The 25439-nt window shown below is 40.0% G+C and overlaps 1 protein-coding gene across 1 annotated transcript in view; it reads right to left on the bottom strand.

Annotated features, from left to right (window-relative positions):
* The window catches only part of LOC102539634 (uncharacterized), a 29365-nt gene extending 4668 nt beyond the window's left edge, over window positions 1–24697 (bottom strand). The window contains exons 1-16 of the mRNA XM_072968890.1: window positions 24624–24697; window positions 23694–23960; window positions 21547–21609; window positions 18525–18640; window positions 17681–17854; window positions 17050–17284; window positions 15975–16118; window positions 13520–13629; window positions 12959–13054; window positions 11338–11450; window positions 10466–10578; window positions 7039–7275; window positions 3638–3741; window positions 2661–2834; window positions 1208–1442; window positions 161–307 (exon numbers count right to left, since the gene is read on the bottom strand). Of these exons, the coding sequence (XP_072824991.1) occupies window positions 161–307; window positions 1208–1442; window positions 2661–2834; window positions 3638–3741; window positions 7039–7275; window positions 10466–10578; window positions 11338–11450; window positions 12959–13054; window positions 13520–13629; window positions 15975–16118; window positions 17050–17284; window positions 17681–17854; window positions 18525–18640; window positions 21547–21609; window positions 23694–23960; window positions 24624–24630 (2335 nt within the window). The 5' untranslated portion in view covers window positions 24631–24697. The remainder of the gene's footprint in view (window positions 1–160; window positions 308–1207; window positions 1443–2660; window positions 2835–3637; window positions 3742–7038; window positions 7276–10465; window positions 10579–11337; window positions 11451–12958; window positions 13055–13519; window positions 13630–15974; window positions 16119–17049; window positions 17285–17680; window positions 17855–18524; window positions 18641–21546; window positions 21610–23693; window positions 23961–24623) is intronic.
* Between the last annotated feature and the right edge of the window lie 742 nt (window positions 24698–25439).

Genomic DNA, 25439 nt, shown 5'->3' with positions numbered 1-25439 from the left:
AAGTCAATTTTTAAAAGTGGGAAGAAAAGTAGAATATTTTGATAGCACTCAAAATTGTTACTAAATTGTTGCTGCACTGAGACTATCTTGATTTTCCAGAATCAAGCAGGGGTAGCTTCAGACCCACAGATCACTGTCGGCAACTGAGAGACACACGTACGTGGGGTTGAGGAGCAGAAAGCAATGAAGTCCTTCTCCACATGCGTCTTGTAAACGGCATCTTCCTCCAGGTTGTCAAGAGGCTCTGAAGAGCTGTCTGTCAAGCATGCTGGAGGGGCGTCACTGACCCACAATTCCCCACGATTTGCTGTAGAGACATCAACATTCTGTGCATTGTGCCTCCCTCAGCGTGATTATTACAACTGTCTACCTCATTCTTTTACAATGTTTATTCTAACTAGTTTCATACACACACACACACACACGCGCGCGTGGTTGCATCTCCACCCCACCCGCATCTTGCCTCTCTCTAGTGCTGTTGAGCAATGTGCCAATTCATAGTGACGGCGCCATGTCAGTAAATAGTGGCAGTGTGGTAAAAGAACCCACTTGCCAAGAATAACAAAGGAGTTAAAGCCTTATCTGCATAGTCTCAGAGCATAGTTATCACTTTATAGCTGAATTATTTCTGCTTTTCCTCTTTGAACGCTGCACCGAAAAGTGAAAAGGCAACTGGGAGTCAGAAAAAAAAAAAAAAAAAGAAAGAAAGAAAAGAAAAGAAAGAAAAATTTAACTGCAACCCCAAGTTCCCTCATCTCCCTACTCACTTCCCTTTCAATAATGTATGAGGAAAAAACAAAAAAAAAACAGTGCTGCTGTTGCATAATAGCCCCACTTTCAAATGAAATTCTTTTCAAGCCAGAGATCGTCAAAATGTCTGTAAAACATTTACAAGTTTACAAGTAAAGCTGTCAATAAAAGAACTTCATTCCAAGGTCAGCCTATTTGTGTTTAACTTTGATTTGAGGATTCTGGTCTCCTTCACCACTTACCTTGGATTAAATTGAGTGGAAATTTCTCAGCTGTCAAGACAAATTCTTATGATACCAGCCCCCTGGATGGAATTTCCTAATAATTCAGTTCAGATTTTTTTTTTTTTTTTGCACTGGATGGGGTCTAAGATGGTTTCTCCTAGAAATGAAATCTACGTTACAGTCCTCTGTGTGAGTACCTTTATGGCCTCTGAACTTTTCATCTCAGGACTCACCACCTCTGCAGGCCTGGACAATGATGACCTTGGGTTTGTCCTTCAGACTGAGGCAGTTGCGGTTGTTGAAGATGCGGAAGATGGTATCGTAAGGCAGCACATCTGGTTTCTCATCACTGTGCGTCTTTCCGCAGATGCCATCCAGGATGCCGTGAGACATGAGCACCAAGAACATGCTGTCTGAAGACTTGTGCTCTGGGCGGGCAGCAAACCTCCGCAGCACTGATTCCATGTCCTGAAAAAGCCCACAGAGTCTTACTGCAGCAGGACAAGCATTAAAACTAACCCGACCTCCTCCTCTTTACCATGAGCAGTGTCAGAGACGTCTGTGAGTTCCAATCATGGTGCGTCACGCAGTGGTCGCTCTTTCATTTCTCTTTCTATAATGGATCAGTGGGTTCCACTTTCTGTTGTTGATGACATGATGTAGCCTGTCCTTTTGATATATTTTTACCATTGCTTGTTGTCATTAATATATTTTCCCTTCCATCTCTGTTTTTTCTCTCAATACTTAATAAGAACCTTGAATAATAAATGTATCATAATCACCTCCCTTCTAAAACACTTCCCACTGTACTTAGAATAAAATAAAACTTCTGACATATGCATACTTCTTCCTGCTGCCTACCTTCCTCCTTCTCTAGGCTCTAGTCACACTGGTTTTTCTGTACTTTTCACAATGCTAGTTTCATGTGCAGTTCACACTTCTCACTTGTAGTCATCCCTGCTTGGAATGTATTTCATTCATGTCTTTCCAGAGCTAGCTTGTCTCTGATAGTCATATGACAGCTCCTATATTATCTCCTCAAATCTGTTCTCACTGGCCATCTCATCAAATGCTATTACTTCCCGCACACCGGTTTGTTCTTATGTTTCCTTTTTTCCTTTTCACTTGCTTTTCACTTTCTGTTCAATCTTAGAGACACATAGACACATCAAATCTCTGAAATTTTCTGTTTTGTTATAGTTTGATCATCCCTGCCAAGTGAACCTACATCAGTGTGAGCTAGGACCCTTCAGTCTCATTTACAAACCCATCCCCAACGCCAGGAATTGCCCCTGGGATACAGTCAGGACTCAGTATTTCCATGGGGAGTACACGCCTGGTAACATTCATTATTCTGGACTTTTCTGGGGAACACTGGGGCTGAATCTCAGTCATCCCACGTTAGAACTAAGAACTGTGTGGGTACACATGCCAATCACTCTTCATCCAGCTTTAAGAAATTGAGGACATTTGGAGCTGTATGGAGACAGAGATATCACCTCTCCTAATAATCTTGATTTCTAGCACACATTTACACACTTAGACACACACACACACACACACACACTCATACAGAAGTGAGATTGACGGTGGTTAAAGTATTTGCTTAACATTACAAAGCATCCTTGTTAGTAAGAAGCCATGTGTTGAAGTTACGTGTGTTTGGGGTGCACAAGGTGCCCTCACCTTGGCCGTGAGCCTCTCTTCCACATCCACACAGTAGCCAAGGCCCTCAAGCAGCCCCTTCATTCCTATGATGTCAAGGGCAGCCCCGTCCCTGACAGGAAGATGCTCAAACTCTGTATTGCATAGAATGAGAGCCAGACGGGTTCGGTCCTTCCTCTCCTTTATTGGATAGATCTGCGGGAAGTGGATATGCAGTGAGTTTCCTCTCTCTCTTGGACCTTCATACACCAACCGCTGTTGCTTTTAAGGACTCACGTAGCTGCCTCTCCTCTCCTGTACTAGAAGACACCACCTTCCCCTCCTTTGGTAAGGGATTGAGTGGACAACGGAAAGGAGGGTATATTGGAAGTGGATTACTTTTCAGGAGCCCAGACAGGATCCAGATCACATTTGTGATGGCTACGCAAGAATCCAGAAGAGACTAGAACAGCTCCTACCCTTGCCTTCTCCTCTTTCCTCTCCATTTAGTCAAAACTTTCTCAACACTCAAGGTTCAGATCAAATTTAATGAAACCCATGAGACATTTGCCACTGGACCCAGCTGAAAATAAATACACCAATATTCTCTGCCTTGAGGGACATTATTATTTTGGTACCATTTTTAACACATCAACTTCTAATGCTTTGCAGTCTTTAATTTTTTTCATTAGAATGCAAACAATTACTACTCAGCCACATTATCTTATAAATATTTTGATTCTATGACTACAGCTAGAATTCTAATAATAGTCCCAAATATATATATGAAAACAAATAAATGAAAAAAAGAGAGAGAGAGAGATCTGCATTTTATCATAAGATTGGAAGAGGATTGGAATCTGGGTGAGACCGTGTGATTTCCTACTGTTCAAAGCATCTATGAAACAGATTACCCCTGTCCCCAGCCCTGCCACTCTGTAATTAGTGCTTTAAGAAATCGTGTAATTAGTGAGAACACTCGTTTTCTTTTTCTCTATTTAGTGTACAGAGCACAGCACCTCTCCAGCCCTTTCTTTGTACAGTTTCAGGAATTCCTCATGAGGGCAAAGCTTCAGGGTACCTTCTTCTGCCTCATCCGGTCCAGCCTCAATTTCTGCAGGAGCTGCAAGACACATCACACAATATGAATTGTGCTATCTGTCCCGGCGACCCTGTTATCACCTAAGAAAACTGCCAGAGAGGAGAAATCCTGGGAAAAAGGGTTTTAACAAGTAGGGGTCATGGTTGTAGCTGACCTCTAGTATGAGCAGATAGATGTATTTTGACAGAGAAAGAGGGAGAAATCCCTGTTAGGGAAAGCAGATCCACGCAAAAATTGCAGTAATAGATTCTCATAGTTCTGAGGAAAACACCTAAATAAATTTGGGCCCAAATTTAGCACTTCTGTACTCAGCAAAACTAGTCTAATTTTTCCAGTTGTTTTATGTGGACTTTCTATTGTCTCCGAGCAGGAGGACCTTGAGCAAATATTCATCAGAGTGACATCTATTAGAAATACTGTTGAGTCACACGTACAGTTTTAAATTTTCTAGTATCCATATTAAGTAAAAATAGATACATTCAATTAATTTGATGACACATTTTGTTTAACATCATATACCCAAAATATTATCATCTCACCATGTGTTGCTAGCCACAATTCAAGCACTTAAAAGCCACCTGTGCCCAGTAGCTCTCGTGTTGGATAGCGTAACATCCCGAGTGAACTCCTAATTCACACAACATACACAAAATTCTCAGCCCATCTTTTTCAATGGGAGGAAATAATTTTTGTTTCTGACTCATCCTGACCTAATCTCTTGAGAAATGAAATATCTGAAATGGTTTCGTTTTACTTGAGTTTGTGCAAGCGACTGGGAAAGTCCAGAGTCTTCCTGCGGAGAAGGAAGAAAGAGGAAACCCCAAACAGAAATCAGAAGAGAAGTTTCCTAAGACCTAAAGTAACCAGATTTTGGTCTATTAAAGGAATAAACCTTTATGTTGTTACCTGAACCAACCACTACATTGTCTGATTTTATTTTATTTAAATTAGAAAAGCAATATTATCCTGTATAAAATTTTCAGGTTTTAAATGTTATACTTTTTTTTCCTACTTCACTCATTTGTTTCCATCAATTTTTGAATAATTTTTTCTGATAAATGTCTTTCTAAAAAGTATGCTAAAAATCTAAGCTCTGGGGATGCGGCAAATGGTAAGTCTTTAAGAGCACCAAACTTTCTGAACATTTACTTTTGTAGATTAAGCAGTGATACATACTCTCCCTTCAGACTCCAGAACATCCTTCCAATATGGAGATGTCTGAGGTCCCGGCGTAGTCCCTGGTCAGAGGGTATGTTTTGTTATCGAAAGTCTCCTGTTTCCAGGTCATTTACAGGCTTGGCGAACTCTCCAATTTAACAAATGTCATCTCCTCCTGACCATGATGTGTTTATGTGTAGATAGAGAATTTACAGACAAAACTGAGAATTAGGATGTCTATCTTCTATCTAATAGTAAAATTAGCATGAAAATAAGTCCTTTCGTTACAACATAATAAATATTAGAGTGCAGTTCTGATGAGCTCGACAGCACAGCAAAAAGAAGTAAGAAAATGAGGAGTTTAGATAAAGAAATTAATATCTAAGTTGTATCTGTTACCTAATGAAATGCTTAGAAAGCTCTTTAAACTGAAACAACAATGATGAGACTGATACTAGATAAGACAAGGCCGTCTCCCTTGGGAGGCAGAATTCGAGTGATCATCTCTTGAATATTTTTGTGCATATTGAATAAACAGACTGCTTATTAAAATAAACAAATAGATAGCTTGCATTCTTCCCATCCCCAACTCGGTCTCCTTAGCACTGTACTAGAAAGCCTCAGAATTGTATACATTATCGAGAGGACTGGCCAGGGCTTTCACGTAAGTGTGCCCAGCTTCCTGGCCTGCTGGGCCAGTGTTCTCTGGGTGGCCTGGGAGTCCTCTGGAGATTCCACGTAAAGATAGAGCCCCGGGGGGCTGCTGGATGCTTCATGAAAGGGCCCATACCTGCCTCCTGCCTGCCGCAGACTGCTGAGGCGATAGGTTATTTCAGTTTAAGGCCCATTGTGATTCCTGGAGTTGCTAAAATCATTTTGAAGTTCCCATTAATTCAGTTCTGATTCCTACTTGCTGAATTATCCCTGATTTTGGTTTTAAATCCAAATTAGTTTCATCCCACATCAAGTTTAAGAGACAGTAATGAACCTGCACAAGGACCAACCTGGCTGCATCGCAGACATCTATCAGACGAGCAGGTGCTTCCTCCATAGAGAAGGGCTTGTTGGAAAAGCACACTTGAGCAAGTGAGGTCTCTATAGTTATGTTGCATTTTGTTCATTATTGCTTATTATTATTGATGAACTCTAGAATTCAAGACTGGGGTTTCAGGTTAAACTCTATAGCGAATCGAGTCCATCATGGGTGAACTTGGGTCTGAGGTTATTACAGACTCTAATAATGTTTATAATTCAATCCAAGTCAAAAGTTTTGAAAGATTTCAGTATATTGGACACCTGATGGATGTTCTCTTGATCACATTTTGTAACTCACACAAATAAGTAAGCACTGGAAAGATCTAAATATTATAAGCCAAATAATAATTATGGTAACTAATCTTCATTGGGTTCATGTTTTCCATTTGTCTTTTCATTCTGTATTTATTGTGTGCCTGCCCTGTGCTTGGCACTCTGCTAAGAGCTATGACTCCTTGGTGAAGACACAGTTGTGCTCCGGATTGGGAAACTCAGTGGACTATAGTCCTGTCTAATGAGATGGAAAGGCGATAAAAGTGGGATAGATTTGATAAGGGAATCGAGTGTTTCATTTCCTATATCCTAGTTCTGTGAAGCCAGGGGAATATTCAGGTGGAACTGTTGACATGTGTAGCTACAGCTAAAGGTATTTAGAGCTTGAAGGAGAGTTCTGAATGAGAGCTAAAATCTTGGGAATTGCTAGCCTACGCCTGCCATTTACAACCCTAGCCTTACAAAGATGGTGACAAAGTTTCTGAAGGTGTCCCCATGTCACAGATGCTCATGCTGATGCCTAGGGAGCGTTGAGCAACTTGGATGAAGTCACATAGTGTCGAGTGACAGACATCTGATTTCAGGTTCAGGTACCCCTTACTGCAAAGTGTCTGCAGCCAGCTATTACGATGAGTTGAGTCCTATGAAGGACTCAGCTTCTCAACTAATTGGAAACTGGATTCTTTCCCACAAATGACAAGGCAGCCTCTAATAAAATCAGAGATAGGTTTAGTGAAAATTATATGTTAGTAATGAAAGGAGGAGGGGATTATGGAGAACAGTGGAGTGGCTGTAGAGCCAAGTATATTCTGAAAAATTTAAGACATTCCTTGTAAATGAGTCCAGTCTTACCTTCTACACTGGTGGCATTTTTGTCTGTGTTAAGGAAGGTTTGGAGTAAGATTTGACCTGCCTCATGGTGTCTCTGTCGTATAGAATCCACCAAGAATTTTAAATCGTAAACCTTTTTCTTCTCTGCTTCCTCCAATTTCACGTCATTTTTTTCCATGAAGTCCTCTACAAAGCCGGTGAGGAACTCTTTGCCCGCCGACTCCAGAAACTTAAGTGGGTTTTTTTTGTGTTTGTGTTCTGTCAGAAATACAAAATTTCCTTTGATTTGATCTTGTCTCAGTAAAAATTCAGAATTGAAAATAATCTGATGACTCACTTTTCAATGTTGGTAGATTAATATGACACCAGGTTAATTTATTACCCTCTGGATAATCTGAATTTCTGTAGGGGAGTATTGAAGTCAAATTAAGAAGCATTTTGTCGTAATACCACAGATATTATTTGAACAGATAGTGCATGGGAAGGCAGGATGAATCATCAATTCTTAATTAAATCTCTAAAGATAGTTATACAGTTCATCTAGATGTAAAAATAATCTTGACACAAAACGACATATTCTAAAAAATAACCAAAATGTGACAAGACATTGAACAAGAACTTTGGCCCAGAAACACCAGCCTCATTGCTCATGTTATGGTGAAATATTCTCCCAATAAATGTTTATTAAGCAACTATTATGAGAAAGAAACATGGAAATTACAAATCATAACGAAAACGTTACCAAATATCAGTCTGTTTGATAAGAGCTAACATGTCTTACACATTTACGACTAAAAAAGAAATACATACAAAGTAATGTGAATCATTATTATTATTGTCACTTTTGTTATTATTTACAAGTCTCTGCACAAAATAGTTCACAAATATTAATATGCTGGACCCTCACAATAATTCAATGTGATGGTTAATATTTTCCTTATTTTAAAGCTCATTTAAATTAAATGTCCAGATCACACAAATTAGGATTCAGATCGTGCTCTTCCACCATATTCTATGGAGTTAACCATAGCACAGCTTCAGTAATAATAGTTAATATTCATCGACTCCCCATTGGTCTCAAGTGCTTCGCACAAATCGTCTCACCAAAATTCATTTCAAGCTCCGTATAACAGATAGACCAATATTTCTGTGATATAGTTAAGGAAACAGACACAGAGAAGTTAGTTAAGCATTTCATCCAGATTATGTGAATACTGCACATAGTTTAGTAAGGGGGCGGGAAGGAATTCAAACTCAGAATGCAGAGTCCCCTCTTTCAAACTACATTGCATGCGACTTGGTGAAGAGTTACCTGAGAGAATGAAAAGTGGTCCAGGGACTCAGAAAAGACTCGGCTAATTCTTGCAGGTGACATCACAAAAGACCTCTTAGAAAAGGTGACAAAAAACACTGGTCTTACAACAGAGTATAGAGCTAGAACAGAGGGTTTGAAGACTTACAGACAACATGCAGGTTAGTGTCTAAAGCATTCACTTTATCCGAGTCCTGGGTTTCTATTTTATTGATTTCTGCCCTCAACAAGGGTGAGTGTTGACTGAATGAGTGGTATGGGGAGAAATATGGTAAAAACAATAAAAGCAAAGAGTTTTGGCTTCAGATCCTCTTATTTACATGTTCTCATGGCTTCAATTATTCACTTTAAAATAATAAATTATTCCCAGGTTTATAGATTCAGCCCCAAGGTGGATCCTAAAATTGAGGCTCATGTATCCATCCCTTCTCAGTGTTCCCCACACTCGTTAAACTCATTTTGTAAAAATCCGAACTGCTCATTTTTTCATCCATCTGCTGCATTCCCTATGCTGGCAAATGATACCTTACCGTTAAGTACACCAACGCAGCAAAAGCTGGTGCTGCTAAACCTCTTCTTCCTTCTTTATATCTAATTTTCCATCTCACTTCAAATTATCTGCAAAATACTTGCAGAATCTGACCACTTCTCTCATTTCTAACTGCTCGTTACTCCAGTTTACGCCAACATCCTTTCTTTCTTAATGACGCTAAGAATCTGATAAATACACTCCTGTCCCCTTCGAAGCCAGTCTTTACAATGAAGCAGACTCAGGGTTCTGAAATCTAGTTTTAACCATGAGATGTCTCAGCTTAATCTAATCGAGGTCTTCTCATTCAGCCCCATCCTTTCCTACTATACCGACCTTGCTCACTACATTTTAAACACTTTGCCCTTCTTTCAGCTTCTAGAAAGCCTAATAAAGGCTCCTAGGTGTGCAGTTTCCCACACACAACATTCCTTTCATTCCCAGCTGCTGACTGTTCACGTCTCAGATGACACGCCACTTCCTTTAGGGAATTGCCGTGATGCTGAAGGCAGAGTGTGAGAGGTCTGTGCCCACAGGGAAGCTAGTTTCTCCCTAAGCTAGCACGTTTTCCCTTATTTGTGTTAATTAGTTAGCAATGGCAACCAAACTCATGAGTTTATGTTTATCGGGTCTCTTTACATGGTTTTGTCTACTGTTTTTCAGTCTCTCAAATCTGTTATCTAATGATGCCCTGATTTCAATTCAATAACCACGGAGGTCATCCTGCCTGGCTGAAGACGCAGTCGTGAGTGTGGATTTAATTCATTACTCCCCAGCCAAATGCTGTATTAGTATCATGAAGAAGATAAGAAAACAGTCAATCCTTACATCATTTTAGGAGCTTAAATTAAATGTGTAAGGTGAGACATAAACCCTGGAAAGAATTCTACTACAGGGAAAATGAAAGAAATAAAGAACCACAACAGAAAGGAAGTATGAGTGGAGGGAATACAGTAAATATTTTTTTTTAATGAAGCTGAAATCATGCTTCAGAAGGGTTAATGGAAAGTGAGTAAATGTATTTTGAAAGGTAAGAAAATTGTCTGACAAGTTTAGACTTCTTTTTAAACGGCAATACAGAGCCGTTGCATGGTCCTAATTAAGAAGATTGCACTAGTAACTACTAGAATGTGAGAAATGAAAGATAGCCAACTGGTCATCATGCCTAATTATGCCAATCTGAAGGCAAACCCAGACCAGCTACATAAGAATTATCTATAGATCTTGAAAGGCTACGAACGCTTATGGTCTGTTTATGGTTGGGTAATCTGGGATTAGGGAAGGGGAAATAATCCATTTTGTTTCGTCTGTTTTCGGTTTTGGTTTTTTGTTAATGGAGGTGCCGGGGATTGAACCCAGGACCCTGATGCACGCTAAGCATGTGCTCTACCACTGAGCTCTACCCACCCTCTAAGTTTGTTTAATGTCTACAGATTATCCAGATACGTTTTAAAATTTAGAAACCACTGATCTAGTTGACCCTTTTCCTTTTCAAATGAATCAGATGAAGCCAGAGAAGTGCTGTGACATGCCTGAATACTAGCTGCATACACAGCTCATGACTCCATTCCTAATGCTTTTCAGCTTCTATCTGTAAGCTGTGCAACCTGAAAGCAGCATGCAGGATGGATTGGAGCTTAAATCCCGGAGCAAGGGAGACCAGTTTAAAAACCGTGATAGCAGTCCAAGAAGTACTGCACCAGAGCACTTAGCACCAGGGCTGGAAAGGAGGGGAAAAAAAGGAGTTATTTTATAAAGCCCAAGAGTACAATTCAGTAGAGGAGATGGCAAGGGAGGTGGGAATTCCAAGGCTCACTGATCTGATTTGGGGAACAATGTTGATGGAATCAAGAGGAAGCTGAGACTTCAGAGTACATTTAGACATTTTCAGAGTTTTCTCAAACACAAATAACTTACTCTGTTTGTCTTTACCAACCCCCTACTTTGATTCCCAGAAGCTGCAAAAAAGGAATTAACTTCCTCCTGGCTCTGAGATATCCGGAGACCATACTGTCTTAAGTGTCTCTAAGGTGGTGTCCCCCAGTTCAAGCTACCCAGAGCTAAGAGGGAGACAGATTCAGCTTGCATGGGGTTGGCTCACTTCCCTTTTGACATCTCTGCCTGTTACAGAGCAATGGATAAAGTGTCTTCTGAGACCCAAGTTCCTGACCCCTGGCGAGAAAAGGACCCCTACTTACCAGCCATAGGTAACAGCCTGAGTCCCTTTCTGTTGTCTTGAGAGGAGCACAGGCTTGAAAATGAAAGTCACTGAACATTTCCTTAGTTGGGGGTGGGGTGGGGGGGGTGGGGGCGGGGTCATCTAATCGTAGGCTGGGAAAGTGTTGCTCAGGATTTCTGGGCTCACTGTCGGGAAGTCCCCTGTAGTCAGCAAGTGGATTTTCCAGCCCTTTGGCAAGAAATATTTCTTCCTTTTGGAAGGAAAAAATAAAATGAAATGACAAAACATTGTTTAACCTACGTTGGCACCTCTGACTGCTTTTTCCCTCTGTTTCGTTTTCTTTCCTGATAGCTCCACATCTCCTTTTCTCTGTCCTTCTCTTTCTGATCGCTCAGTATTTCTCCTCTGTTCACCTAAAAGTGCAAATCATGAAGGAGTTAAAACTAACAAGTCTCCTGTCATTTCCGGATAAGGGCTTCCCAAAAAACTTGTTTCCTGTTTTCACTGTGCTGATCACGGCAGTATCGTCCCCTCCCCACTTCCCTATTATCTTCAACTTTTATTGAAGTAAGTTCTGAACCTTCGGCTCCACTCCTTTCATGTTTTTTCTTTAACTGCCTAAGCTTCCTTTTAAGATTTAATTTTTACTGAAGGTGAACAGACTATAAAAACAGTTTCAGGCTGCAGTAGAACTATTATGTGATAGTACAAAAGAGATATATCCAGAAGTACAGTTAGTGAAAGGAAAAAAAAAAAAGGACTGTGGCATGCTCAACTTTGAAGGTCTTCAAAAGGTCAGAAACTCGCCTTCACTTTTAATAGGTTAGCCTTAGAAAAGGCTCATATTTGCCAGGTGAAACAGTAGTAAGTTTAACCTTGCTAAGTGAAAAATTTCACCCAAAATTTATTATCACCGCACTACACAGGGACATTATTTTGCCTACAGCTCATTTATTCATAGGGTGTCAAGTACTGTCTGCTAATTTGGTTTCATGTTTATTCACTGTCTTGTCTTCTCAATGAAACTGTAAACTATTAGGCATCTGGAGTTGAATCAATATACTTTGTATTCCTGAAATGCCTTAAGGAAGGGCTAGAATTATGTAAATGGTAGTCATGGCTTTGTCAGTGATAAACCTGGGGATTTCAAGTAAGTTACAGATCACATTACCTTTTCTGAATCTCTCCTGTTGAGCTTCAAATTTTTTGAAGTCAGGTATCTACTGTAATTTGCATGTCTGTCCCTAAAGCAGAAAGTTTAGCAAATCATTTCTAGAAAGAAAGAATGTTGCTATTAGCCAGTTCAGTTCGTATGAAGTCTAAAGACTCTAAATCCATTACTTGCTCCAAATTCCACCCCCTGCCTTCTCAGAGTGGTGAAGGGGGAAAAAAAAAGAACACGACAGACAGCCTTTCATGTTTATCTCAGATTTATTGAAATGTTTAAAGAAATGTCTGCTTTCTGCATACACGATTCCAAAACAGGTACAGAATGACAGGAGTCCTGGCTTTCTGTAGGAAAAGGATACATAAAAAAAAGTAAAAAATAGAGTTCCACTAAAAGAAATGCAAGTTGTAAAATCACTCCACTGAGGGGTTACAACCACTCATAAAAGGAAAGTCTATGATATGCCTAAATCTTGGCCTTCTGAGGTGAAAGGGAGGAACATTTAAACTGAGGCCACTTCTCAATCTAATCAGGTAACTTTGAGAAAAGGCCCCCTAACTCTGCTTAACTCTGAGAGAAATGCAATGTGCCCTGCACTGCACAGCAGAAAGGCATCCTTTCATTGCCCTCTGTTTCTTATATTAAACTTTGAGACCTAAACCAGGGAGAAGTTCAGCACTCTTCACCCAGCCTCACCCCAATCCCACCACATACACATCCACCCACAGACGCTGATGTAACTTACGAATTTTAATATCCTGGAAAGAGGTAGAAACATCTTGTCAACGTCACTCTTTCAGTGGTGGGCATCTGTGCCTTGCCATCCGGCAGCTCAAATGAGAATCGAACCTAAAAGGAAAAGAAGGTCTGTAGATTTTTTTTTTTCTGAGTGGGGGGATTTTCATTTAAGCTGGAAAAATTGCAAAAAATGAAATAGCAAAATAAGTGATTAAAAAAAAAAGGTGTGCATCTGTCAAACTCATAGCAATAGGCATATCTAAGAATGGAATGACCACACTTTTAAAACCTGCTGCTGACTCCGATAGTTATGGACACAAGCAACTTAGACACCACTCACTTGTCTATTCAGGGCAAGAGGGGAGTTAAAATAAATGACTGCTTTCTAGGGGTTGTTTTCTAGATTATAACAGCTTGGAACTAGCTTCCAGATTTGCTGACTCACCAAAGAACCTCAAAACCCATTTGCAAAGAAGGGCTTTTTTAGAAGATAGACATATCCACAGCTGCTCCCTAGGTTTCCCACTAGAATAGTCAAACAGGGAAGGAAAGCGTGAGGAGTATTCAGGGCCTTACCTTTCGGAAAATTTCCTCCAGGTCACAGGACCAGGCATGTTCTTGCAGGATTTTGATGAGTTTAATAATAAAAAGAGAGCCCAAGATGGGATGTCGCCAAGAAACGTTATCTGTGAAGAAAGCACATTCCAAATTTCATGCACGGTCTTGCCTGCCCACAGTGATGAAGCCTAAAGATTTCTGTTCCAGCTGAGGCAGGCTGTTGAGTCCATGCTGTTCCCTACATATTGCATGTCATTTTTAAGTGATTATAATCAACATTCAGTGTGTATATTTTCACTGATACTTGACAATTGTTAAAGTCAAATGAACTATGGTGTTTACAGTACAGATGTTAAGTGGCACGGTCTCTGAGCTCAGGGATTCCCAAATCTGATAGAGAGGGAGAGAGAGGCAGAATGGGGTGGAGGGAAGTGATTGGGCTTTGAGGAGGAAATACCTGAGTGTGGATCCCAAGAGTGCTACCTACTGACTCCAGTGAATTTTACACTCCAAATGCAATGGACTTGACTGCAAAGGGGAGGGTAATCTTTTCTGCCCCAAAGAGATACTTTAAGATTAGATGCAATGCATCACAGGGGCCTGGGAGAATGTGAAATGTGTAATACCCAGTCTACACAAGGTAATTACATTAATAGTGTTTCAATTTATCTACTGTATAAATAATTTAATTAAAATCAAGTAGCATTGACCATGAGGTATTTAGACAAAGAAAATATTCACTAAATATGAAAATGGTACCAACAGAAAAGAATTACACACCTAGGAAAGATGTAAGGGGGAAAGATAATATTCTATTGTTCTATTGGGGAATAAACAGTCTTATGGAGAAGACATAATGAAAAAGAATAATTATACAAAATAGAACAGACACAGAAGTCATGAAGCCATTTTAAAATTACGCCAAGAACTATATAACAAAAAGTATTAATAGCTGTGTGCATTTAACCATGGTCATATGCCTTAACCAAAACTTTTAGCCAATAAAATGGTAATAAAATGTATAATAATAATTGATTAAAATCCTACCTAAAACTACAGCTGTCTTAGGAGGCTGGTTCCAGCTAAAGGAAGTGGGTGGCGGAGAGTTGCAGGCAGGTGTCTGCAAGTTCTTTGTAAAATTAAGGGAGTGGATGGTCACTTTTCTTCAGGAGAGAACTACAATGTCCCTGAGATTAATGGTAGAGAACGCGAAGCTAGGTTTACTAGCGGAAACTGAAGACAACTGAATTGGAGACTCTAAGAATCACCTGGAAAGGAAGGGTGGGGAAAGTGAATGAAAGGAGACAGAAATCAGCAAGACGGATGTCAAGAAGCCAGGGGCCAATGAAGGGCTAATGGCCAGAGGTAAATCTCTTGTGGAAGGCTAGGATCAAAGGCTTTTAAACAACAGTTAAGCCTAATTTTGTTGACATCTGTTAAATATAGTCAAGCTGTAAATGTGTGGGAGTTTTGCCTAGTGTCACTGTTTTTGATGGTTGAAAAAAACTAATTGATTTCTACATCAAGACATGGTCAACACAACGCAAAAGCAAACTATCTCCGGAGAGATCGTACCTCAATATAGAAAATAATGTGTAAATTAAACTATGTGATCAGAGGCAAGGCCTTAAAGCCAGAGGTAATCAAGAGAATATTAATGTCTAAGAAATTCCAAAACATAGTGGGTGAAAGAACTCCAAAAAGTTTTCTTTAAACCTTGAGATGGAAAGTAACTCAAGGTGAAATCTTGAATAGATTTACGCCTTATTAACAGCAGTCAGTTAATGTGTGCTTTACTCTGTCGTGCTTAATCTTTCATACTTTTATCTCATGTGATTCTTACGACAATAATATTTGTATCCACATATATTAGTGAGGAACTCAAAGGAAGCCAAGAGAGGCTAAATAATTAAAACTGCTGTACAAAGTACTAAATGGCAGAGTCAGACTACAATTGATAGTCCTCTTAATCCAAAATCTAGATTTAGAATCAGGTAGGTTCCTTCTGTTTCATGCACTCCATACTTCTAGTTGAAGCAGCTTTAAGTTAGGGATTCAATACGCCTTGTTTGCTTTTCTGCCTCCCCCTACACCATCTGTAAATACCATTATTCTACAAAGACAAGTCTAGGCAAATTGAACCACGGAATTATCCCAACACTGCAGACCTTTTCGGATGTGGAGTCAGTTTCTAATTTATTTCGGTATAGATACATTTCTGTTTACCCCTCACAGTTCCAGGAAAATATTTTACACCGCATGCCTTTACTAAGTACTAATTTAATAAAAATACATGTACATTTATTTTGTCACTATGGATAAGGGGAATTGAAAGGAAAACTGGGAGGAAGGCTTGACTTATTCTTCAAAAGTCTCATAAAAAGCTCAGTACAGTTATCCACACTCTAACAGGTAAGTGTGAGTTTCTGCATTGGTAATGACCAGAAAGATACCTTACACAGATACTGATTACCTGGTGTTGAAGAGCAGAAGGCAATAAAATCCTTCTCCACGTGGGCTTTCTTAATGGCATCCTCCTCAAAATCTTTTGGATCCAGTAAGTTACTTTGTCCGGAAGCTTCTGCTGAATCTTTTAACCACACCACCCCTTCCCTATCTGGAAAGATAAGATTTGATTTCTTGTAACTTCCAATAGCCAAGAGAACTACTTTCTTCCCTAAACATCTAGTCAACTATATTTATTTATTTCTATTTTCATTTTTAAAAATTTTTATTGAGTTATAGTCAACTTACAATGTTGTGTCAATTTCTGGTGTACAGCACAATTTTTCAGTCACACATGAATATACATATATTCATTTTCATATTCTTTTTCACTGTGAGCTACTACAAGATCTTGTATATATTTCCTGTGCTATACAGTATAAACTCATTTATCTATTCTATATATACCTGTCAGTATCTACAAATCTCAAACTCCCAGTCTGTCCCCTCCCACCCCCTTCCCCCTGGGCAACCACAGATTCGTATTCTGTGTCTGTGAGTCTGTTTCTGTTTTATATTTAACTTCATTTGTCTTTTTTTTTTTAGATTCCACATATGAGTGATATCATATGGTATTTTTCTTTCTCTTTCTGGCTTACTTCACTTAGAATGACCAGGAACATCCATGTTGCTGCAAATGGCATTATGTTGTCATTTTTATGGCTGTATAGTATTCCATTTACTCAACTATATTTATTAATTCACTTATCACTATCTTTCATTCACATGCAGATACACACATGCATCTCAAAATCTATCTTCAATAACTCTTAACTTCCCTAAACTTCCAATGAATTCCAACAACGTCCCACCCCAGTATCAAAGTCTTAAGATTAAAAATGTTCTCTCTTTGCTTGGAAATGGAACAAATATCTACAAATGAATCATACTATTCAAAGAAACTACAATCTTGTTTGGTGACAGTAGGCATTCTTTGACATGAAGGAGCAAACCCAAAGGAAAACTGAAAAATACTGGATGCATACAGACGATGAGATCAACACTTGAATTCATCTTGTGTTCTAACAGACGTCAACACTCACCACCGCGGCAGGCCTGGATAATGATCACCTTAGGCTTGTCCTTCAAACTTGGACAATTCATGGTGTTCAAAGTTTGGAATATCGTGTTGACATCTAATACATCTGGGACTTCTTCAGAGTATTTCTTCCCACAAATGCCACCCCGGATTCCATGAGACATGAGCACCAGGAAAGTACTATCAGAGGTCCGGTGTTCTGGGCGGGCAGCAAACGCTTTCAGCTCTTTCCTCATGTCCTGGAAGAGACCATACCACTGAGTTTGGACCATGTGATTCATTATCATGGCCCCTTGGAATCCAACGAAGACACACTTAAGGAATTCATAATATGAAATGATGAGATACAAAAAGAAAATTTGAGTTTTGGTTCACAGAAAGGTGAAAAAGTTTATGGGATGTCATTCAGGGACTCCTAGTAAAGAGAAAGGGCATTATTGAGTTACTAGAACACTTCCCAGTTAAAAATTCCATCAGCCTCTTGCTAAAGTTAGAATCATTAAGTACTGATTAAGAGTAAATTTAGATTTTAGATTATCAAGAGATTTAGTTTCTGGTGTTACAACCAATCTTTCTAACGTTCTTTAGAAATGTAAAGGGCATGACTATTGCTTCCACATTATGGCAGACTTTACCAAAGCAGTGAGATTTTCTTTCACATCCACGCTGTACCCCAGACCTTCCAGGAGCGTCTTCATGTCTCTGATATCAACATGAGCTCCATCTCTCCTGGGAAGACTGTCAAACTCTGTGTTGCAGATGATGAGGGCAAGACGTGTGCGGACCGACCTTTCCATTATTGGGTAAATCTGTGAGAAACGCAGATTGGGTCAATAGTCTTGTTCTCTTTAATTTAATATCCATCTTGAGGATTAAAGACAGCTTCCCCTCCCTTCGTCCACTGCAGAAGCCTAACCTCTTGGAACACGGATTAAAAACAGGAAGAGGGAGTGAGTCCCATCATAGGAGAGGGAACGGAATTTGTAATCGCCCAGATAGCAGCCGAGTGCTTGACTGAATTACTTCTTACTGGGAGAGATGAGCAGGCTTTGAAGCCGTAGTGACTTAGTTCTAAAACTGAGTCACTGACTTACTGGTTTAGCCAAAATATTTGACAATTCCTACCTCAGTTTTCTGATCTCTAAAATGAGCCATTTTCAGAGTTCAAGGTGTTATTACATAGAACATCCTTAGAATAATGTCTGATTCATACCAAGCATTAAAGAGATGCTATCGGTGTTATAATTATAATTGTTTACTCAGAGAATTGGACCAAATGTGGCAGTCTCTACTAAGCCTGGAATTCTAGAAGATAGGAATCCTTTATGCAATGGAAGCAGCAGGATGGTATTCCAGAACCTCTCAAGGAAATTAGCTCTAAGAAAGAACCAATACAAGAAAGAAAGAAAGACAATTCTAAAGTCTGGAATTGTCTCCAGTGTGTCTTTCACTCCAGTCCTTGTGTTCTGAGCTCAGCACCTCCGCTGACTTCTCGTTCCATATCTTCTCGGCTGTTTCCGCGGGGCAAAGCTTGAGGCTCCCTTCTGGCCCTGAAGATGCAAACCTAACCGGGTTGTCCTGTACTGCCTGAGGCCCTGCAAGAGACCAGAGTCATTATGAATAGGGTCCCATTTAATGTTCCTCCTAGGATCATCTGTGTGTGAAGCCACAGACAAGGAAATTAAATTCTTCGGAGGACTATCCTGAGCTAGTTGATAACACTGTTGAATGCATCACTGCTAATACACACTGGGATACATTCCAGACCAGAGGAGATGCCCAGGGGTGTGATAACAGGGACCCACCTTCGTCTCTTAGACTTGGCATTTTACAAATATTTTTGATTTAAACATTGAAAGGGGTTGTTCAAGAACATGCAAAGTAAAACTCTCTGAAAACAATATGTTAGATAAACAGTTAAGATACAATTGTATTTCGAATAATTTAAAGCTTAGGATAAAATTTAATGGAGGTAAGCCTTAATAAATAGATTTCAATGCTTTTTAAATATATGTTTATATGTCTGTTTATTTATTTACTTGTTTAAAAGGCATGATAGTGCGCATTAGAGATTTGAGAGAAAGAAAGAAGGAAGGAAGGAGAAGAAAGAAAGAAAGAAAGAAAGAAAGAAAGAAAGAAAGAAAGAAAGAAAGAAAGAAAGAAAGAAAGAAAGGAAGGAAGGAAGGAAGGAAGGAAGGAAGGAAGGAAGGAAGGAAGAAGAAGAAAGAAAGAAAGAAAGAAAGAAAGAAAGAAAGAAAGAAAGAAAGAAAGAAAGAAAGAAAGAAAGAAAGAAAATGAACCTTTGGCCTACACTTTAACATCTCTCTACTGTGTGTACATATGAAGAGGAGGATATTAACTATATGAACTAGAATGAACATGATATAGAGTGATAAGTGTTAAAATAAAGGTGCACACTTAGAAGGATTCATAGCACTAAACACTGATTGCACAGGTATATGAGGAGAGGTTTTCACAGTGGTTTACATGAGAAAAGCCTTGTGGATTTATTTGATCACAAGTTCAACACCATCCAACAATGTGGTGTAATTGCAAAAGAAATTAATAAAATCTTTGTTTCAAAATAGAAATACATTTTTCTCAGTATCTGGGGGATCCTTTAGAAACTAAACTATTCAAAAAAAGAACATGATATTCAATTTTGAAGGGGGAATTTGAAGAAACTGTAGTACATGCAGTTAGGTAAACCAAGGTAGCGTGAAGTGCGTTAACTGTGGAAAAAGAATGGATCTATTTGAGAAAACTATAGTGATCATTATATGAGGAAAAAATGTTCTATTTCTTCATAAAAGAGGCTTAAGAATAATAGAAAAAAATAAATATAAATATTTGGATTATATTAGAACTAATTTTTCTTAGGGCATTTGACTATATAGTAAGTGTCCCATCCCATGAAGTTTCTGAGAAAACATGCACCCTTGATGGATTCACTAGAGTAATTTCTAAACTTGGTGGAATATTTTCTTCCCTGGCCTCTAAATTTCTTACAAATATATTTTTATTCTAAAAGAAAAGGGTCACTTTGGGATTAGTCCACAATTGTGGTTGAAATACTGTTTCAGGGCAAGTAAAATACTGATTATTTTGGTAAGCAAGAGGCTGAGTTTGGACAAAAATAAGGTTTGCTAATAAGAAATCTAACACATGTTAACCTTCTCAAGATTCAGTAAAGCTGAGACCACCATTTACAGGCCAGAGCACTGAAATGTTTTTAAAACTTCCTTGTCACCTGGGACCCAGGTATTTCCAATGCCACTTTCAATATTATATGGAATGAAAAGCTTTGTGTTCACATTTTGTGGCAGAGACTGGCTAGCCATTCAGGGTACTTTTTCTTTTTCCTGGTCACACAGCTAATCTATATTGCCAACCAGTCCGGCAGTTAAGTGTTGCCAAGTTCTAGACCATGGGATGCAGGCAGAAATATGGTATGATGCACTCAGGCCCAACGCAGCAAAATCGCTCACAAATGATCTTCCATATTCACTCCAATACCATTAACTGGGTGGTTATTACCACAGTTATTCTGGCTTCATGTGCCACAGATATCAGAGCCATCGGATGGCAGAGGCTTAGGTATCTGAATTAGCACTTGGAGGAGAACCACATTCTGATGGAAAATGCCCATTTTATAATTTTCATGAATTTGAAAAAGGTTTCTGTCATAACTGAGCCACTATAAATATTTGACCGTGTTAACAGCATTCCATATCATGTTAAGGGATGCAGACATGTGTTGTGTCATCTCCATCCCTAAATTTTTGGCTGGCTTTAATTTGATGGTGGAGCTCCTTAAATACCTATTCATGTATGATTCACATACTCACAAAAACACATTAAAAGCAGGAGCCTTGTCTGTTTTGTTCATTACTCTCTAAACAGTCCACAGAACAGGCTCTGTAATACCGTTGGTGTGTATAAATGTTTTTCTAATTGAATAGTAAATAATGGTAATTCTGGCCAAAGAATTTAGTGGAAAAGTCTTAACAAGTATTTGTTTTACGTACATTGTAAGTCAACTATTAGGTGTGATCTATATATAAATCCGACATGTCCAACTTCCTCATAAAGTATAAAGTCTTATGAGGGGAAAGGATGCATTTAGTTTTTTAAAAATTACAAGAAAAATGTAGTAAGCGTTATGGCTGGAGAATTATGCAACACTGCAGAATGGGGGTTCTGAAGTCTAGTAGTAAAGGCAGAAATGGAGAGACAGATACAAATTTGAGATAATGAAGTGTGGCACGCAAATGGTTAGTCAGGATTTGAATACAGATTCGGAATTTGTTAATATAAACATGATAATGAGGCTGGAGGAACAGCATCTGCTAAGCAGAATAGATTAAAAGGAGAAAAAGGTACAGAATCACTCCATGAGAATTATCCATAGCCCCTCAGCCTGGATCCATCCCATTACTCTGTCGTTGAGGTCAAGGAAGGTAGGGTTCAAAGAATGATATTGCTTTGAAAATACCATTACCTGGGAAAGAACTAACCACTGGTTGAGGTCTTGGTGGAGTAGGAACGTTTCCAGAATGGGAATCTGAGGAAAGATGAAAGACATTGAAATAGTCACTTACAACCTCTGAGCATGCTTACCCCGATGTGCTGGACACTCTCTGCGGAAGATACTTTCCATGGGCCTGGATGCTGTTCACGATGTGACTTTCCCGAGCCACACTCATCGCTGGCAAACAAAAGCCTCCGCACGTGAACAGTCGGACTTGTAACACCAGAGGCGGAACGGAAGCGTCTGCAAGTGCCTCCCTTGATTTCGACTTTCGACGATGAAAATAGCATTAAAACAGCTTCCGCTCTATAGCCACGCCTGTTTCAAGGCGGCTCCTGAGGTGACTGCCGCCGTCTGACAGATGGGCACGCAGAGTGACGCGGTCCAGCTCGGAGCTTGCCTGGACCTCAGAGGAAACTAAGGAGAGGTATCTCTGCTGGGACCCTTAGCCATGCCGAGACTTTTCACAGCAGAAAATGAGGTGCGGGGACCCATTACCTGCCCCCAACCAGTGCTAAGTAAGTTTCCTGCTCAAAATCTGCATATACTAACTAATATACATAAAAAGATAAACAACAGGTTTATACTGTACAGCGCAGGGAACCATATTCAATATCTTGTATTAACTTACAGTGAAAGTGAATATGAAAACGAATATATGTATGTTCCTATATGACTGAAGCAGTGTGCTGCATGCCAGAAATTGACACAATGTTGTAAACAGACTATAACAATCAAAATACATATATGGAATATATAAATGTATATATAGAATCAGAAAATACATATATAGAATCAAAATATATATATATAGAATAAATAAATCAAAATATATCTAGAATAAAATCAAAAAATACAGAAAAAAACATATAAGCAAAATATATAGAGAATATATAGACAGTAAATCAAAAATATATATCAAATATATATAGAATAAGTCAGATCAAAAAATATATAGAATAAAATATATAGAGTATATATATATAATCAAAATATATATCTATATATAGCAACATATTTATCAGAAATATATAATATTAATCAAAAATATATAGAATGAAATAAAAAAAGAACAAGGTATATCTATACATATAGAATCAAAATATACAGATAGAATAAATCAAAAAATATCTATAGAAAAAACTACATATAATAGAACAGGAAAGTGACAGAGCCAGGCTGTGAACATGAATGTCTTGGCTGTCAGTGCCGGTCGGTCCATCACTAAGCCACTCTGCCAGCCCACAGAAGGCTCCATGCAACTCTGCATGTGAGGGGAGCCCCAGCCACCATCTCTGATCGGCATTTGCCCTACTCACTCAAACCTATTAGTATTTTCTCTGGGGTATTAGTATGTCCATTACGATTGCTAATCCCAAGGACAAGAATTGAACTTAAATGGAGTGAAGGTTTTATAAGGATCTCAGTGTAGCAACACCCACCTGAGAAGCTTATTCCAGAAACCTTAAGGACTGTCATGAGCCAGCAAATGAAAACTACTCCGAGCCTTTACCTCATAGCACCTGTTGAGCACTGAATTTCTACTCTGGGTGTTCCACTCTCACTGAAATATATTTTTATTCCTTCTGGAGAGCAAAATTTTAGAGGATGTTGCACAAAATATTGCATGATAGACCTTAAATCTTTGTATCTGCTTACTACATACATTCTTAGCAATTTCTAGACTCTAACTAACTAACTAACTAACTAAATACATACATACATTACATACATACATACATACATACATACATACATACATACATAAAGCAATAAAATGCCTTGCCAAGAGAACCGGAGAATATAGCATGAAGATTTTCAAGACGGTTTCCATGAACTTCACAAACAAGCTAAAACATATTCAGAGTAGGAAATGAGCTTTCATCAAAAGAAGGTCCCTGAAGCCAAAAAAAAAACCCCAAAAAACAGGAACAAAGAAGAAAAAAGACGCAGGGGGCCTGCAGGATAGCCGCCGATACATAAATGGGGCCTTGAATCCAGAGGTAAGGAAGCCGTCTGCCAATGGAGTCGTCTGCTAACACGGCCAATGGAGGAATCGGCTGGTGGGCATACGACACAGGGACTCCGTGAGCTCGAGCCTGCGCCGCCGACCTCACCTGGGGAGAGCTGCAGCACGTCTGCGAGGTGGGCGTCGTCCTCGCAAATGTGATTGACACAGACCTGGCAGGCCCGGGGCCCCTTGCGAATGACCGCATCCAGCAGAGCTCGGGCCTTGTCCATAACGGTAGCGTTTTCGTCTCTGATTTTTTCCATCTCCTCCTGGCTCAGCACTTTCTTCTCCAGCAGCGCATCCAGCAAGGCGTTCATGGTGCCCGCGCCCACGGAGCGGATAAACAGCCTCCTCCTCTCCTTCAGGACCTTGTCTGTTGGAAGCACAAGGATGACTCACGCTGGGAAAGGCAGCCTCATTTTCCCCTCGTCTCAGCAGCAGCGAGTAGCGCCCTTCAGGTTTACTGGGCAGAGCGCCCCTCCGCGCACAGTGCGGTGACCCCGAGGACGCCCACGTCTCCTGCTCTTGCCTCACTATTCCTCACAGATGCTCAGGGAGTGGTCTCGAGGCGGGAGTCACTACCTCCAAGTTACTGCCGGGAACCGGGGATCATCCTAAACACGCCTCATGTCTGTTCAACTGTGCACGGTAAAGAATAAAACAGTGACAGTTCATTTGCTTTGGGGACAGCAGCTCGTGGTTCCCATTCTGTGACAGTTCTGCACCCTCTGTCCGATCAGGACATGAAGAATTCAGTTAAGATTGCAAAATGACAGCAGTGTAGCAGGGAAGCCCAGTTCCTTTTTGACTCTCGCCTTTCCTTTCTAGAGACTGGGACCTCTGGGCCCCTGCCGTCCTTCCCTTTACCCCCGTCCCGCCCCCTCTCTTTGCACCCCCTCTGCTCTGCTCACTGTTATATTCACAGAACTTAATCATGGCTTTCACAAAACAACAGCCCTTCCAAAACTACTTCTTCCCCAAGACGTGTCCTTTTAGACAGTAAAAAAAAAAAAAAAAAAACAAAACCCAAACTCACCAGCCATGGCTTTTCTCTTTTAGCCTTGTGTGGTATGAAACTGAAAGCGTGTTCCACCTTCCTTTTCAGCAGGGTGCGTATGCATTGAGAAACACCCACCGCGCATGCATATACATGACTTTATTATTTTTTTTTCCAAAGAAATAATCAGATTGCTGAAAGTTAGATCACATCAGGGAGAGTATACTTGGGAGATTTCCTTCACCAGAATTTGAATCAGCTCACTGCAGGAAGAGAGTGGGGCTTAGAGAATAAGAAAAGAAAGAGAAAGTGTTCATACAGTTAAACTCGCACAGTAATGACCCTCCTATTCATTAGGAAGTGTGGTCCGTAAGAGTAACTAGTCCTTCGGTATCTCCACCCACCAAAACACCACAGACAGGTTGGCTTATAAACAAAGGAAATGTGTTTTTCACAGTTCTGGAGGCTGAAGTCCAAGATCAGGGTGCCCGCACGGTTGGGTTGTGGTGAAATTCCTTTTTTGTGTTGCAGACTGTCAACTTCTCACCGAGCCCTCACACGGCAGAAAGGGCGAGGTGTCTCTCTGGGATCTCTGTGATCAGGGCGCCAGTCCTGTTCATGATCTGCGCTCACGATCGGTTCAACACCCGGAGCCCCCACCTCCACACGCTGTCACCTTGGGCTTTAGGCTTTCAACATGTGACTTTGGTGGGGACACACAGACGCTTGATTTCTAGCATTGGGAGAAGCTGAACCACTGGGACCCATGCCCCCCATCCCATGGCTCTGGACCATGTCCTGGGAACTATGTGTCCCTGTGCTAGGAAGGGAACTTCCTGAAAGTTCTACTAAAAG

This window comes from Vicugna pacos, chromosome 10, assembly GCF_048564905.1.
Source record: "Vicugna pacos chromosome 10, VicPac4, whole genome shotgun sequence".
NCBI lineage: Eukaryota > Metazoa > Chordata > Mammalia > Artiodactyla > Camelidae > Vicugna > Vicugna pacos.
Note: the sequence above shows the minus strand (reverse complement) of the source record. Positions and strands in the feature narration are given on the sequence as shown.